Genomic DNA, 14,003 nt, shown 5'->3' on the forward strand with positions numbered 1-14,003 from the left:
TTTCTTTAGTAGAAAGGCATATATCAGGTTATCACTTTCTTCTTGGGTGAATTTTGGTGTTTTGTGTCTTTCAATGAATCCATCATTTTATATAGATTGTTAATTTATGGGTAGAGTTCTTCATAGTATCACCTTGTTATTCTTTTAATATCTGTAGTGTCTGTATGGTATCTCCTTTTTTATTTCTGATATTTATAATTTGTGTTTTCTCTCTTTTTATTGCAGTCAGTCTCCCTAGAGAGTTATCAAGTGTATTAAATATTTTCAAAAACCTAACATTTGGTTTAATTTATTTTTCTATTTTTCTGTTTTCAGTTATACTAATTTCTGCCCTTATCCTTATCATTTCTTTTATTCTATTTTCTTTGAGTTTAATTTGTTCTTTTTTTAGTTTCTTAAAGTATAATCTTAGATCATTCGTTTGGCACTTTCTCTTTGGCACACATGAATTATTTAGAGGTATGTTGTGTAATTTCCAAATGTTTGTGAATTTTCCAGATATCCTTCTGTTGTCGATTTCTAGTTTAAGTCCTTGATGGTCAGAGACTATACATCATATAATTTTTAATTCTTTTACGGTTGTTAAGCTTTTAATGGCCCAGAATATGATCTATTTTGGTGAATGTTCCATTTGTACTTGGAAAGAATACATGTTCCATTACTGTTGGCTGAAGTGGCTGATAAACATCAATTAGGTCAAGTTGGCAGTGTTATTCAGGTCTTCTATATTTGTGTTGAATTTCCATCTATGTATTCTATACTGAGAAAGAAGTGATGAAGTCTCCAAACATAACTGTGGATTTCTTGTTTTAGTTCTGTCAGTTTTTGTCTCATATAGTTTGAAGCTCTGTCATTGGGGAATCTACTGTTTAGGACTGTTACATTTTCTTGGTGAATTGATTATTTTATTATTATGTAACACCCCTATTTGTACCTGGTAATTTTTTGTTGTTCTGAAGTCTTATTTATCCGGTAGTAACATAGCCACTTGTGCTTTGTTTTGATGAGTATTTGCTTGGTATATCATTTTTATCCTTTTACTTTTAATCTATCAATTGAGGGGCCAGCAAACTTTTTTCTGCAAAGGGCCAGTTATTAATAGTAAATATTTTGGGTTTTGTGGCCATATATGGTTTCTATTACCCCTTTCTTCCCCTCCTTTTCTTCTTCACGACCCTTAAGAAATGTAAAAACTATTCTTAAAAACAGGCCCTGGGCTGCATTTGGCTTCTGAGCCATAGTTTACTAATTTCCAGTCTATACAATTATATTTAAAGTGTATTTCTTATATATAGTGTATTAGTCTGTTTTCATGTAGCTGATAAAGACCTATCCGAGACTGGGCAGTTTACAAAAGAAAGAAGTTTAATTGAACTTACAGTTCCACGTGGCTGGGAAAGCCTCACAGTCATGGCACAAGGCAAGGAGGAGCAAATCATGTCTTACATGGATGACAGCAGGCAAAGAGAGAGCTTGTGTAGGGAGACTTCTGTTTCTCAAAACCATCAGATCTCATGAGAGTAATTCACTATCATGAGAATAGCGCAGGAAAGGCCTGCCCCCATGATTCAATTACATCCCACTGGGTGCCTCCCATAACATCTGGGAATTCAGGATTAGATTTTGGTGGGAACACAGCCAAACCATATCATGTAGCATATGATTGGATCCTGTTGTTTTTTTTTAATCCAATGTGACAATTTTTTTTCATTGCTATATTTAGACTGTTTCAATTTAATGTCATTATTGATATAGCTACATTTAGGTCTACCATTTTATTATTTTTCTATTTTCTCATTTTTTTCTATGTTCCTTTTTCTGGCTTCTTTTGAATTATGTGAATATTTTTAACATTCTATTTATTTTATTTATTGGCTTTTGTTGCTATATCTCTTTGCATTACTTTTTAGTTGCTGCTTTAGGGATTATATACATACCTAACTTTTCATAATCTATTTAGAGTTAGTATTTCATCGTAGCATGTAAAATATAGAAGGCTTATAACTATGTGGTTATCTTTACATTCTCTGTGTCATACTTTACCCTCTTTATGTTATACTTTTAACTTCTCTGTTATAATTGTCATAAGTATTAAATCTACATACATTTAATCCCCTTGATAATGTTATAATATTTACTTTTTATAGCTTATATACATTTTAGGTACTTTGGAGAAGAAAAGTAGCCCATTATATTTACCAGATATTTACCTTTTCTGTTGTTCTTCCTTCATTCCTGAAGTCCCAAGTCTTATACTTGTGTAATTCCTTTGTCTGAAGAACATCCTTTCTTTTAGAGTAGGTCTACTGGTGTTTTTTGGGTTTTTTTTTTTTTTTTTTTTTTTTGAGACAGAGTCTCACTCTGTCACCCACGCTGGAGTGCAGTGGCGTGATCTCGGCTCACTGCAAGCTCTGCCTCCTGGGTTCACGCCATTCTCCTGCCTCAGCCTCCTGAGTAGCTGGGACTACAGGCACCCGCCACCACGCCCGGCTAATTTTTTGTGTTTTTAGTAGAGACAGGGTTTCACCGTGTTGACCAGGATGGTCTCGATCTCCTGACCTCCTGATCCACCCCCTCAGCCTCCCAAAGTGCTGGGATCACAGGTGTGAGCCACCGCACCCAGCTGGATTCTTTAAGTCTTTTCTTCTTCTTCCTCAGAGTGTGTCTTTTTTTTTTTCTTTCATTCTTGACAATTTTTGCTCTATGTAGAATTCTGAGTTGACAGTTCTTTTGTTTCATGTTTTTAAAGATGTGTTCCCATGTCTTCTGACACCTATGTTTTCTGGTTAATCTTCAGTCATTGTTTATCACTGCAGTAGGTATGTTTTTTCTCTGGCTGCTTTTTAGATTTTTCTTTATCTTTGGTTTTCAGTAATCTGATCATGATATGTTTGGGTGTGCATTTTTTTGAATTCATCCTGTTTGGAGTCCTCTAAACTTCTTGAACCTGTAAATTTATGTCTTTTCCCATATTTGGAAAGGTTCTGCTATCATTCTTTCAAAAAATATTTATCTCCACCAATCTCTCTTCTCTTAGGGATTCCAATTATAAGACTATTAGATGTTTTGATATTGTCTAACAAGTCCCTGAGGCACTCATATTTTGAAGTCTTTTTGTTCTGTCAGTTCTTCAGTTAGAATAATTTCTATTGATCTATATTCAAGTTTACTGGCTCTTTCCTCTGTCATATTGATTCTTTAGACTTTTTATTTTGTAATAATTTTCCATTTACAGAAAAGTTGCAAAGATAAAACACAGAGCATTTCCATTTACTTCTCACCCAGTTTTCCCTAATTTTGACGTCTGACATTAACATACCATGGAATGTTTGTCAAATCCAACAGGCCAACACTGGTAGCTTCCTACCAACCAAACTCCAGATTCTACTGAGATTTCACCAGTTTGTACATTAATGTCCTTTTTTGTGCTAGGATACCACATCACATTTAGTGGGTTTTTTTTTTATAGTTTTTCTTTGTCAAACTCCTATTTTTCCATCCATTTCAATGTTTTTAAGTTTTACTTCATGAAGGATAGTTATAATCATTTCTCTGAAGTCTTCATCTGACGATTCCAGCATCAGGGTCATCTCAGGATTGGCATCTTTTGATTGTATTTTCCCTTAAGAATTGCTCAGATTTTCCTGATTCTTGGTACATCAAATCATGTTGGGTTTTCATCCTGGACTTGTTGTTTTTGTATGTTAGAAGACTGGGTCCTGTTTAAATCTTCTGGAGAATGCTAATTTATTTCTCCTTTTCCACCTTTCTCCTCTTCTTCCTCCTCTTCCTTCTCTCCTCCTTCCCCCACTCCTCATCATCCAACCCCTCCTCCTCCTTTTTAGCAGGGAATGAATCCAGTGAAATTCACACGGCACGTTCTTTCTGTCCCATGAGCAGTGGTTCAGATGTCAGTTCTCTCTTAAGAGCTTTGGCTGTGTGACTTGCAGGTGCCCAGTGCGTGCGCTGCTCAGAGGTGAGCCTGGAGCTCGAGTGCTGTTGTATATGGCAGTTCAGACCTCAAAGCCTTTGCTGTGCTCCTGCCTCTTGGGAATGTGGCCTGTTTGGGTGCTGTGTGAGTGGTCCTTGTCCCCTCTGCACCTTAGGATGGTTCCTTCCCTAGCTTGGGGTAGTGTCCTCCTCACACGTGCTGAGCAGTACTCAGTACTCTGTGAAGACTCGGGAACCCCCTGCCTGTCTCTGGATTTCTTTCTCTCCGTGCCACTCTCTTCTTCCGAGTTTTCTGTCCAGCAAACTCCAGCTGCCTTGGCCATCCTGGATGTTCAACTGTGTCCCTTGAGCTCATGGAGGCCACCTGCCTGGGCTTGGCTAGGGTTTCTCCTCCCTGGGCCACACGTGGAAACTCTCCCCAGGCAAGGAGCTGGGCTGGTTGGAGGCTCATCTCATTTGTTCCATTTCTCGCAGGCATCACTCTGAGCCTGCATGTTTCTTGTGTCTGAAACAATGCTTTCTATATATTTGTTTGGCTTTCTAACTCATCTAAAGCAGTAGTTAAATGCAGTCCCTACAGCTCTACCATGACCAGAAAAAGGAGTCAGACCAAGCTTCAAGGGGCTCTGTCCCTTGCCTTGCAGGACATTCTCACTTCCCCCCATCCCTGGAACTTTCCTGGGCTCTGACAGCCCAAATTCTACTCCCTCACTCTCAAGCCAGTAAGCCTGTGGCTGTCTGTGGGAATTCCAGCCACCCCGTGGGAATTCCACCGTGCTGAGGACTGGGGCGTCCTCAGGGAAATGGTCATATTCACACAGCACTCTCTCGTGACCTGCAAGGCCTGTGTCCACCTCTCCCACCCCATCTCACTCCCTCATCCCTATGCCCCCCTCTCCTTTTCAGCAGCAGTGGCCTCCTTTGCATTTCTGGAACTTGTCACAGCCCACTCCAGCCCTGGGCCTTTGCACATGCTGCACCCTGTGCTGGAACTGATTTCTCCCATCTTCTGCACCATGGAGTACTCACATCCTTGCGCTCTCAGCTCAGATATCTATACCTCCAGGGAGGCGTTCCCTACCTGGTCCCCTCCCCAGGCAAAGACAGGCCTCCCTTTAAAATGTCCTCATCACACCACCTGCCCGTACTTCACGGCCGTCATCCAAGTTTGTGGTGTATTTCTCTGGGCAATACTGTGATGAGCACCTGTCCTCCTGGAGGGACTGTGAACCCTGGGAGGGCAGGGGCCATCTTCCTCAACTTCGTCTCTCAGCACCTGACACAGAGCAGGAGCACAATGAATGTTCACTGAATGAATGAGTGAATACAAAACTACACACGGAGGGGAGGTGGGGGCCTGCAGTGTTCCCTGACACCATTCCCTCTGCCTAGAACTGCTGTCTGTGAGTTGTTTATTTATAGCATGGGGAGGAGATGGGACTGCGCCATCTCCCAGCCGTAGGAAGATACCATGTCTTCCTTCGGGGGCCCACGAGTTTGCACAGGAGTGGGCAGGAGCAATGTGTGTCTATTCTGTCTGGAATTTTCAGGGCCAAGTGAGGATTGGATGGAGGAAGCAGAGCTGAGAGGGCAGAGGGTGCAGGGTGCAGACTGGGATGGGGAAGGAAGCTGGGCCCGAGCATCTGGGGCTACCTTTGTTTCTCCGAATCTGCACTTGGCTTTTCCTTCCCCAATTCAGGAATGAGTCTCTGGTCATGAATGTGGAAGCAGCCGGCGAGCACGTGGTGTACTACGTGGATAAGGAAACTCGAGACCCACTGGCCTGCACGCTGACACACACCCAAGAGAGCCTGTAGGAGCCCCTCCTTGCTCCAGCAGTGCCCTGGCACAGAGGGTTTTCTGCCAAGCACAACTGTTGCAGGGTGGGGTTTACCATGTGACCAAAGGAGTCGTCTTTTGCCCATTTACATGGCACTTTCATGGACATATGTCCCCCTTGCACAGGTGAAGAATCTGGCTGACTGACGCCAGGACTCAAAGCTACAAAAGTGGCAGAGTCGGGATTTGAGCCCAATTCTGCTGACCTGGGCATGGCACACGGAGCCATCCTGCCTCCAGGGGCACAGGTGCCCAGAGGAGTCCAGGGCCCATCTATATTTTTAAAATGTATTAGCTTTTTATTGTGGTAAAGTACACATAACATAAAATCTGCCATCTTGCCCATTTTTGAATGTATAGTCAAGTGGCATTAAGTGCATTCATAATGTACAACCCGTACCACCATCATCTCCACAACCCCTTTCATCTCGTAAAATGGAAACTGTATCCCCGTTCAGCACTAACTCCTCATTCCCTCCTCCCTTCAGCTCCTGGCAACCACCCTCCTACTTTCTGTCTCTATGATTTTGAGTGCTCTAACTTACCTCGTAAAAGTGGAATCCTACAGTATTTGTGTTTTCGTGACTGGCTTATTTGACTTAGCATAATTCCTCAAGGTGCATCCACAGTGTAGCCTGTGTCAGAACTTCGTTTTTAAGGCTGAACATCCACACCTTGTATTTGTGACATTTGATTATTCCTCGTTCATCCACTGATGGATATTTGGGTTGCATCCACATTTGAGCGATTGTGAATAATGCTTCTGTGAACCTGAGTGTGCAAATATCTCTTCGAGGCCCTGCTTTCAATTCTTCGGGGTGTATACCCTGAAGTGGAGTTGCTGCATCATGTGGTCATTCTATTTGTAATCTTTTGAGGAACCGCCATACTGTTTTTCACAGCACCTGACCCATTTTCCATTCCCACCGACTGTGCGCCAGGGTTGTGATTCCCCTACGTTTTTATCAACAACTGTTATTTTCTGTTTTTGTGATAGTGGCCCTCCTAATGAGTGCAAGGTGGTTTCTCACCGGGGTTTTAATTTCTATTTTCGAATGACAGTGATGCTGAGCATCTTTTCCTGTGCTTATGAGCCATTTGTGTACTTTTTTATCTATGGAAGTCCTTTGAGTGTTTTTGAATCAGATTCTTTTATTGTTGTTGCACTTTAGGAGTTTATATATTCTGAATATCAATGCCTTATCAGGTACATGATTTGTAAATGTTTTTCCCATTGTGTGGGTTGCCTTTTTACTCTAAGAATACTGTCTTTTGATGTGCAAAATTTCTTAATTTGCATGAAGTCCAATTTGTCTATTTTTTCTTTTGTTGCCTGTGCCTTTGGTGTCATAGCCAAGAAATCACTGACAAATCCAAAGTCATGAAGGTTTTTGTTTTGCAAGGCCCATCCATTTGACAGATGAGGAGACTGAGGCCTGGGGTATTCAACAGTAATGAGTCCTGGGGTATTCAACAGTAATGAGTCCTTTGGGCCTGGCTGTATGTCTCTGTCCGGCCATGTATTTATTCACTTCCCTCCCTCCCTCCCACCTTCATCAGCCAGCATACATGAATCTGCTGGGCCATCTGGGTTTGGATGCCCCCTTCCCTTTCACAAACGACCTGTGCGACCTGGGGCTTCTGCACCTTCTGGAATGGGGGGAAGATAACAGCACCTCCCAGGGGCTGCCTTGCATGTGGCAAATTGCTTATGACGCATTAGCTCTTCTGGTAATGGCTAATAACATCCCGATGGAGGGGAATCCTCAGCCACCCCCGCCCCTGTGGGTGCCAGGGGCACAGCCCTCCCCCAGCCTCCTGCAGGGCCATGCCGGCTCCTCCTTCCGGAAGCCGTTCCACTTGCAGGCTGAGAAGACACACCTGCAGGAGGGATGTGCTTTTCAGGGATTGCATGCCAGTAGTGCTTAGCAAATATTATTGGACAAGGAAGCTGGCTTTGGGCCTTCATGCACTGGAACAAGCTGGGTCATGGATGCCACAGAAACTTATCCAACTCATTAGGAGAAAGGGGGTCTCAGGCCCTCAAAAGAACTCACGGTTGTGAAGTTGGGGTAACTGCCCTGGTTACTGCTAAACTGATTTAAGGGAGGCGAAGGGGTCCGTGACATCACTGAGTTTCTTATGCAGCCAATGGGAACAGATCGTTTCAGCTGGAGCCTGCCGTGGGTTCTAACTGTGCCATCGGTGAACGTAAACCAGGCTTCTACGCTTTGTAATTGCGGGTTTTGGTTTTCAGTGTTGTTTTCCTGACTGCAGAATGTTCCCTGGACTGATCCCCAAGGCCCTCGGGACTCCAGCAGGCACTGAAAGCAAAGATGGCCCATTGGTTGGATGTCAGGAAGGACTGTCACCTCCCTGAGGGTGTGTTAGCATCTCATCCGCTGCATCCTTGTCCCCTTGGCCCTGTGCAAGGGAAGATAACAAGCCCAGGCCATGGGGAGGGGCACAGGTCTGGGCTTTGGGGACCAGCCTAGCAGTAGGGTTGCATGAAGGCAGCCCCACCCCTCCTGAGCCCTATTTGTGAGGCCGTGGGGAAGGACCCCCGCCTGGGCCAATGTTCCCCAGAAGCTGAGCCTAGTGTGGGTGCGGTGGGAGCTTTGTGTGCTGCCGGCCTTGCCTCCGAGAGCTGCACAATGACAATGCCGTTCATGTGCGTGGGGCCTGGGCCGTCCATGTGCGCGGGGCCTGGGCCGTCCATGTGCGCGGGGCCTGGTACTTTTCCAAGGGCTTTTAAATGCATTATCTTGTTGAAGGCTCATTTGAGGCAAGGACTCGAAGCAGACGGGAAAACAACCAATTTACTGAGTCCTGAATGGAGAGGAGCTGAATGCAGTGTGTGTTTTTGCTGAATCTCAAACCAAAACAATCTTTTGTTAAAGAACAAACAAACAAACAAAAATGCTGAACACTAATTCGCCAGGGAACACAGTCTGGACCAAGGCTCTGGGCAGAGAATCAGGGCAGCGAATTCCACAGCCACTTGGGTTCTGGTGGGGGCTGTGGACGGCAGGCGAGCTCATGAACAAGAGCTTTCGGGGACCTGGCAGCGGGAGCGAGGCAGGAGATGCTGGTGGGAGGGGGTATTTCAGGTGGGGGACCTGAGCCTTGAGCGAGGCAGGAACGAGGAGCCTGTCAGGGGCCTCGGGTCCTGGTGTGCCAGAGTTGGAGGCCCCATGTTGGGAACAGCCTGGGACAGCTTCAGAGGTTTCCTGGGGGGTCACCAGCCCGATTGGAGTTGCACTTAGAGTAATTAATCTGCAGCGGGAGGTGGGGTGGGATTTTCTAAGATGATTGAATGTCTGAGCATTCCCCAATAGAAACAATTTCATTCCATTTGAGTTGCTTCTTTTAAGTGTCTATCTCTTCCATTTCTGGTGGCACAGAAGGGGAAGGCACAGATGGGTGTCTATGTGGCACAGGGAGGGTCCTAATGAGAGGGGAGGTGGGAGACCCTTCACCTCACATGGGTCCCAGTGGAACTCACGCACCACAGGCCACAGACCAGTGCACACGCATGCACGCACGCACCGCCATGGTGACACACGATCACAGAGATGTGCCCTTGGCCTGCAGCTCCTGCTGGAGACGGACTTCCCAGAACTCAGCTCACAGGAGTCTGCTTCCTTGGGCAGCAGGGGCCAGAGGATGAGTGGCGAGAACTCTTCCTCCTCACCACCAGCCAGAGGCCAAGTCCACAGGGACCAACAGCCAGTCCCTTCTGAATGGATCTCAGTGGCCTCTCCTGCACTCCTGAGAGTCAGATGACCATCGATCCCTTCCTTAAACATCCGTCACAGCCTGTCAGAGGCAGCTCCCTGATGTGGTCACCCTGAGTGGCCCTGGGTCTTCTGAGGTCATTTCAAATGTCTCTGGGGCCTGGTGCCGCCGCTCCCCTGGTTTCCCACCTTTGCTGACAAAGACCTGACCTCTGGGGAGAGAATTTTCCGTCAGTTCTGGGGGCCTGCATCAGGGTGCCCTCCCAGGCCGGGGCCTGCACCCCTCTCATACAGCGCACCCTTGTAGGCTGCAGGATGTGGACTGGCCGGCCTTCTTCCGCAACGCCAGGGTCTGGCTGCAGCAGCTGAGGCCGGCCGATGCCCTGAAGACGGCCCGGTGGCTAAGTGGTGGGTGGCGCAGGAGGATTGGTGGCCCAGCTGTGACCAGAACCGGGGCTGTGGCCACGACCTGGAAATGGTCATCTACAATGACACAGCCCCAGAGCCCAGGCTTCCTGGTGGATGCTGGTAAAGCTCTCTTCAGCCTGGAGGTGCAGCCTTCAGCCGGGCTTTCCACAGCCCTCTGGCCCTGCTCACCTGTTCTCACAGTAGCCTTGAGTGTGTATGTGCAGCCCTGTGTGCCCTCAGCCCCAGGTGGGCACAGGCCGCTGGTGGCCAGATCTAGGGCTCCCTTCTCTAACATGGAGGGAGGAGGGGGCCTCCCTTTCCTTCACCTGCTCTGCTTATCACCTCCAGCTCCTGCAGCCTTTTTCCCAGAGAGACATTTCCATCCTCCCATCTCTTGTCCCTGTCTCTGGGATAACATCACCCAGGTGGGCCCTGGGATTCCAGGGAGGGGGTGTGGGTGGGGTCCTAGCCCCGCCTACTTTCCCCAGCATCGCTGGGCTCCGCGTGGCTGTGGTGATGCTCTCGGCCAAGTTCATCTGGGAGCGCTTCCTTGGGGCTGTGCACTAGCCTGCCTGTGGGGGCTCTGCACCAAGCTCGTCTTCCTGCACTGCTCCCCGGAAACCATGATGAAGTGGACCCAGAGCACCCACCTGCCCCCCAGCACCGCCAGCCGCACCATGACCCTGTTGCCAGGGCTCTGGCAGGGCCTGGGGAAGCAGCCGTTGCCTCCTGGAGCCCTTTGGCCCCGGGGAAAGCCAGGCCTCTGGCTCACCCCCGTGGGCCCCCCAGCGCCGGCAGGCAGGCCATGCCAGCCAGCAGCTGGTGCCCAGCTGGGTCCCTGGTCCTGAGGCCGCCTTTGTGCCTGCACAAGGGAGACTCAGTTCCTCCCCTGCTCCCTGACCCTGCATCCTGTGGCCATGCGGGCGCACCCCTGGTAGGGGGGGCAGACGGTGCCAGCTGCCCTGGAGAAGGAGCCAGACCACCTCGTGACCTCTGCCTCTTCTGGGTGTCTCAGGGGAGGCCGGCGGGCCTATTGCAGCACCATTAAGCAAGCTAATGACCCGTGAAGGCTCCCAACCCTGGCTGCGGCCGCCCCTGCTTGGGAGCTCCGGCTCCGTCTCCCCGGCTGCTGCCCACAATTGCTGTCATTGTGTTGGGCGACAGTTTCCTCAGACGGGGCCAGGACCTTGGAGCCAGTTCTTGCCTTTTCAGGCCCAGCCAGGGCTGTGTACACAGCAGGCAGTTAATAAATATTTGCTTGGGATCAGGCCCAGAAAGAGTCACCTTGATTTCCAGGGCTGTGGGGGCACATGGAGTCTGGGGACCCTTGGGGTGGGGTGGCCAGGGGCTCAGGACACAGCCTAGGGCCACGTGTCCCACAGATCTGCAGCCAGGTCCTCACCCTTGGCCCTAGCTGAAGAGAGGTGGGCACTGTCCCCTTCCCTATAGGCCTCAGACCCAATCCCTTCCTGGGGGGCCCCAGGCAGCCCTGCTGCGACTGACAGCAAAGGGGATGTATGGCAGGGACAAGGTCCTGGCCCACACTGTCACCCAAGCCAGTGGGAGGCTGGCTTCTGGGTGCCTTGGACCCGCCTCACCTGCTTTTCCTGGAGCCCAGGTTCAGGGGTTCCCTGAATCCTGGCGGGGCTCCCGGGAAACCCGAATTGGCTTCGGGCCCGTGCTCTTTATCACCTAGGACAGTGCCCAGGGGCGCGGAAGCACAGTCGACCTCGCACAGCACAGGCTCCAGGACCCTCGAGAGACAGAACAGCCTCCGTGCAGGCTGCCGGGCTGTAGAGAGTTCAGGAGCCCACAGCACTTCCACCTGGAGTCTGTGCTGTGTGCACCCAGAAATTCAAAATGGTCAGGAAGGCCAGGCCTAGGCCCAGCGGCCCCCTATCCTCCTCCCCAGGTCCTGGGCTCCTGTCATCAACACTGGGTTGACCAGCTGGGGCTCAAAGCCAGAGCCGGTCTGGGAGAAGCAGGAGGCAGCCCTGCACCAAAGTCCCTAGATGGGCTCCAGGACCCGGTTCTAAAATGGAGAGGGAGGAGGAAGAACGAGGCCAGGTGAGGGGATGGTGTGACTGTATTTAATTGAACCTCAAGTGAATTCTGAGAGGCCAGAGTGTGACTTCTCTTGCCCTGTAAATCGGGTCCCCTGCAGCAAGTCAGCTCCATCTTTCACAGGGCTGGGCTGGCTGGATGCACTGGCAGCCCTGGCTGGAGTAAGAGCCTGGCTGTCAGCCACACGGGTGCCCTGCACAGGACCTGGGGCTGGGACAGGGCACCAGGCAGACAGGAGGCCTCACCCTGGGGTGCAGAAGGCCCCAGGGGTAGCAGTTTGTAGAAGCTCTCAGTCCTGTAAGCAACAAACAGAAACAAGCCCCAGCACTTCCCGGTCCCCTCCCTGTGGCCCGCACCAAAACCTAAGCTGTCTCCTAAAACTTCAGCTGTTTCCACCACCACGCTGACGACCAGAAAGACAAACCAAAACCCATCTGAAGGGCAATCTTTCAATTGCTTAAAATTAATCAGTGCAAAGTGAGGTAAAAGATCCCCGTTTGTCAGGGCCGAGGCAGGAGGCTCACACAAGCCTGCGTCTCTTGGAGTCCCTCCCCATGTCCCCCTCCTCGACATCCACCTCACAGCCCAGCGGGGACACCAGGTTCAGCAGAGGGTCCTCAGAGGCACGGCCGAAGAGCGCCAGCAGGAGGGCCACACCGAAGCCTGTGGCTCGCTCACCCTGCAAGCAAAGGGCAGGACACAGACTCTGGGTGTGGGGCTGCAGCACAGGAGGGGTTCCTGGGGACCCCTCACCTCCTGGGTCCCCTCCACGTGCCCCACAGTCCCTTTCTCAGGAAGGAGCTCCTGAGCACCAGCCGGAGCCCAGGGCCTTCCGTGCTGCTGGCTGGACACATTCAGGGCCAGCAGGCCAGGCACAGGCAGTGGGCAAGGCCCTGTGTGCTCTGCCTCCACCCCGGGAGCTCCCCAGGGTGGGGATGGGTGAGACAGATGGCCCAGGATCCCCTCTGGAGGACAGGCTGGCTGGGGAAGGGTCACACACAGCAGCCACTCTGTTCACAGGGAGGATGAGACTTGGAGGGGGGGGACAGCGGGCTGGAGGCTGGGTCACAGACACAGAAGTTTCTGATGAGCTCTGCCAGCAGCTCCAGAGCCAGAGGGGCACTCTGTTTGGACAAGAGGGCAGGAGCAGCCCGGGCCGGTGGGGAGCGGGGACACTCACGGCATGCACCGGTGCAGCAATGTCCAGGTGGACCCAGACTCCGGGCCAGTCGAAGCCGATGTGTGAGGCGATGAAGAGGCCAGCACAGGAGCTGGGGCTGTTGTCTCGGTCCTAGGGAGGCCAGGAGGACACACTGCCTGTGGGTTGCGCCGGCCAGGCCCTCTCCACCCTGCCCCATCGCCTCTCGCTGTTGCTGTCTGCAAGGAGTCTGGGGTGCTGGGAGGGAGCCAGTGTGGGGAGGCAGCTGAAGCTGGGCTGGGAGGGCCTTGACCATGAGCCGAGGAGTCTGCCCCACCATAGGCCAACAGGGAGGCCAGCAAAGGGCCTGATGGGGCAACTGAGCCAGACCCAAGACTGGGGGAGAAACCCCTGGCTGTGTGGCAGGGAAGCCAGAGAGTGGCCCATGCTGTCTGGGATGACTCCTGTGCCCTGACGCCTGCCTCTCAAGCCCTCGTCTGCACTGTGGCTGCTTCTGGGGGGCCCCAGCTCCCTAGGTGCACCAGCACCCTGAAGGCAGGGCTCTGCCTGCCTGGCTCCACCCACGTGGCAGGCTCCAGGCTCTAGGCTCCAAACCTACCGCCACTGAGTTCTTCATGTCAGCCACGGCTGAGGTGAACTCGCTGAAGTGCAGCTCAGGGCAGTAGACCAACGGGTGCACCAGGTCCCCACACTTCCTGCCCGCCTTCACGCAGGCGGCCTCCCACTCAGCGCTGTTGGTGAGCACCGCGGCGTGGTACTTCCCTGTGGCAATGCCCTGGGCGGGCAGGAACCCAGGAAGCGTGTGGACAGGATGGCAGGAGAGAAACACCCAAGACAAAAGAGGG

At 50.6% G+C, this 14,003-nt stretch overlaps 2 protein-coding genes across 5 annotated transcripts in view; both read right to left on the minus strand.

The window, feature by feature from the left end:
- Positions 1-8,600: 8,600 nt before the first annotated feature.
- LOC134735934 (uncharacterized) lies at positions 8,601-11,370 on the minus strand. The gene is made up of 2 exons (XM_063634221.1): positions 9,827-11,370; positions 8,601-9,739 (listed from the first exon to the last, which is right to left on the minus strand). Exons 1-2 carry the CDS (start codon positions 10,228-10,230, stop codon positions 9,613-9,615), a joined length of 531 nt encoding a protein of 176 aa, XP_063490291.1. The 5' UTR covers positions 10,231-11,370; the 3' UTR covers positions 8,601-9,612.
- Positions 11,371-12,011: 641 nt separating this feature from the next.
- NPEPL1 (aminopeptidase like 1) overlaps positions 12,012-14,003 on the minus strand; it is a 41,697-nt gene continuing 39,705 nt past the window's right edge. For all 4 annotated transcript variants that reach the window (XM_055266571.2, XM_055266570.2, XM_055266572.2 and 1 more), the window contains 3 exons: positions 13,757-13,933; positions 13,180-13,290; positions 12,012-12,678 (listed from right to left, as the gene is read on the minus strand). In XM_055266571.2, coding sequence (XP_055122546.1) covers positions 12,520-12,678; positions 13,180-13,290; positions 13,757-13,933 — 447 coding nt within the window. In that variant the 3' untranslated portion in view covers positions 12,012-12,519. The remainder of the gene's footprint in view (positions 12,679-13,179; positions 13,291-13,756; positions 13,934-14,003) is intronic.

This window comes from Symphalangus syndactylus, chromosome 24 (assembly GCF_028878055.3).
Source record: "Symphalangus syndactylus isolate Jambi chromosome 24, NHGRI_mSymSyn1-v2.1_pri, whole genome shotgun sequence".
NCBI lineage: Eukaryota > Metazoa > Chordata > Mammalia > Primates > Hylobatidae > Symphalangus > Symphalangus syndactylus.

What these genes read in the sequence shown, in the direction of transcription:
- LOC134735934 (XM_063634221.1), bottom strand. Translation starts at nt 10,230, where the DNA reads ATGTTAGAGAAGGGAGCCCTAGATCTGGCCACCAGCGGCCTGTGCCCA. An exon ending in ACATCCTGCAGCCTACAAGG is followed by an intron (nt 9,740 to 9,826) that starts GTGCGCTGTATG and finishes TTCTCTCCCCAG; the next exon opens with AGGTCAGGTCTTTGTCAGCA.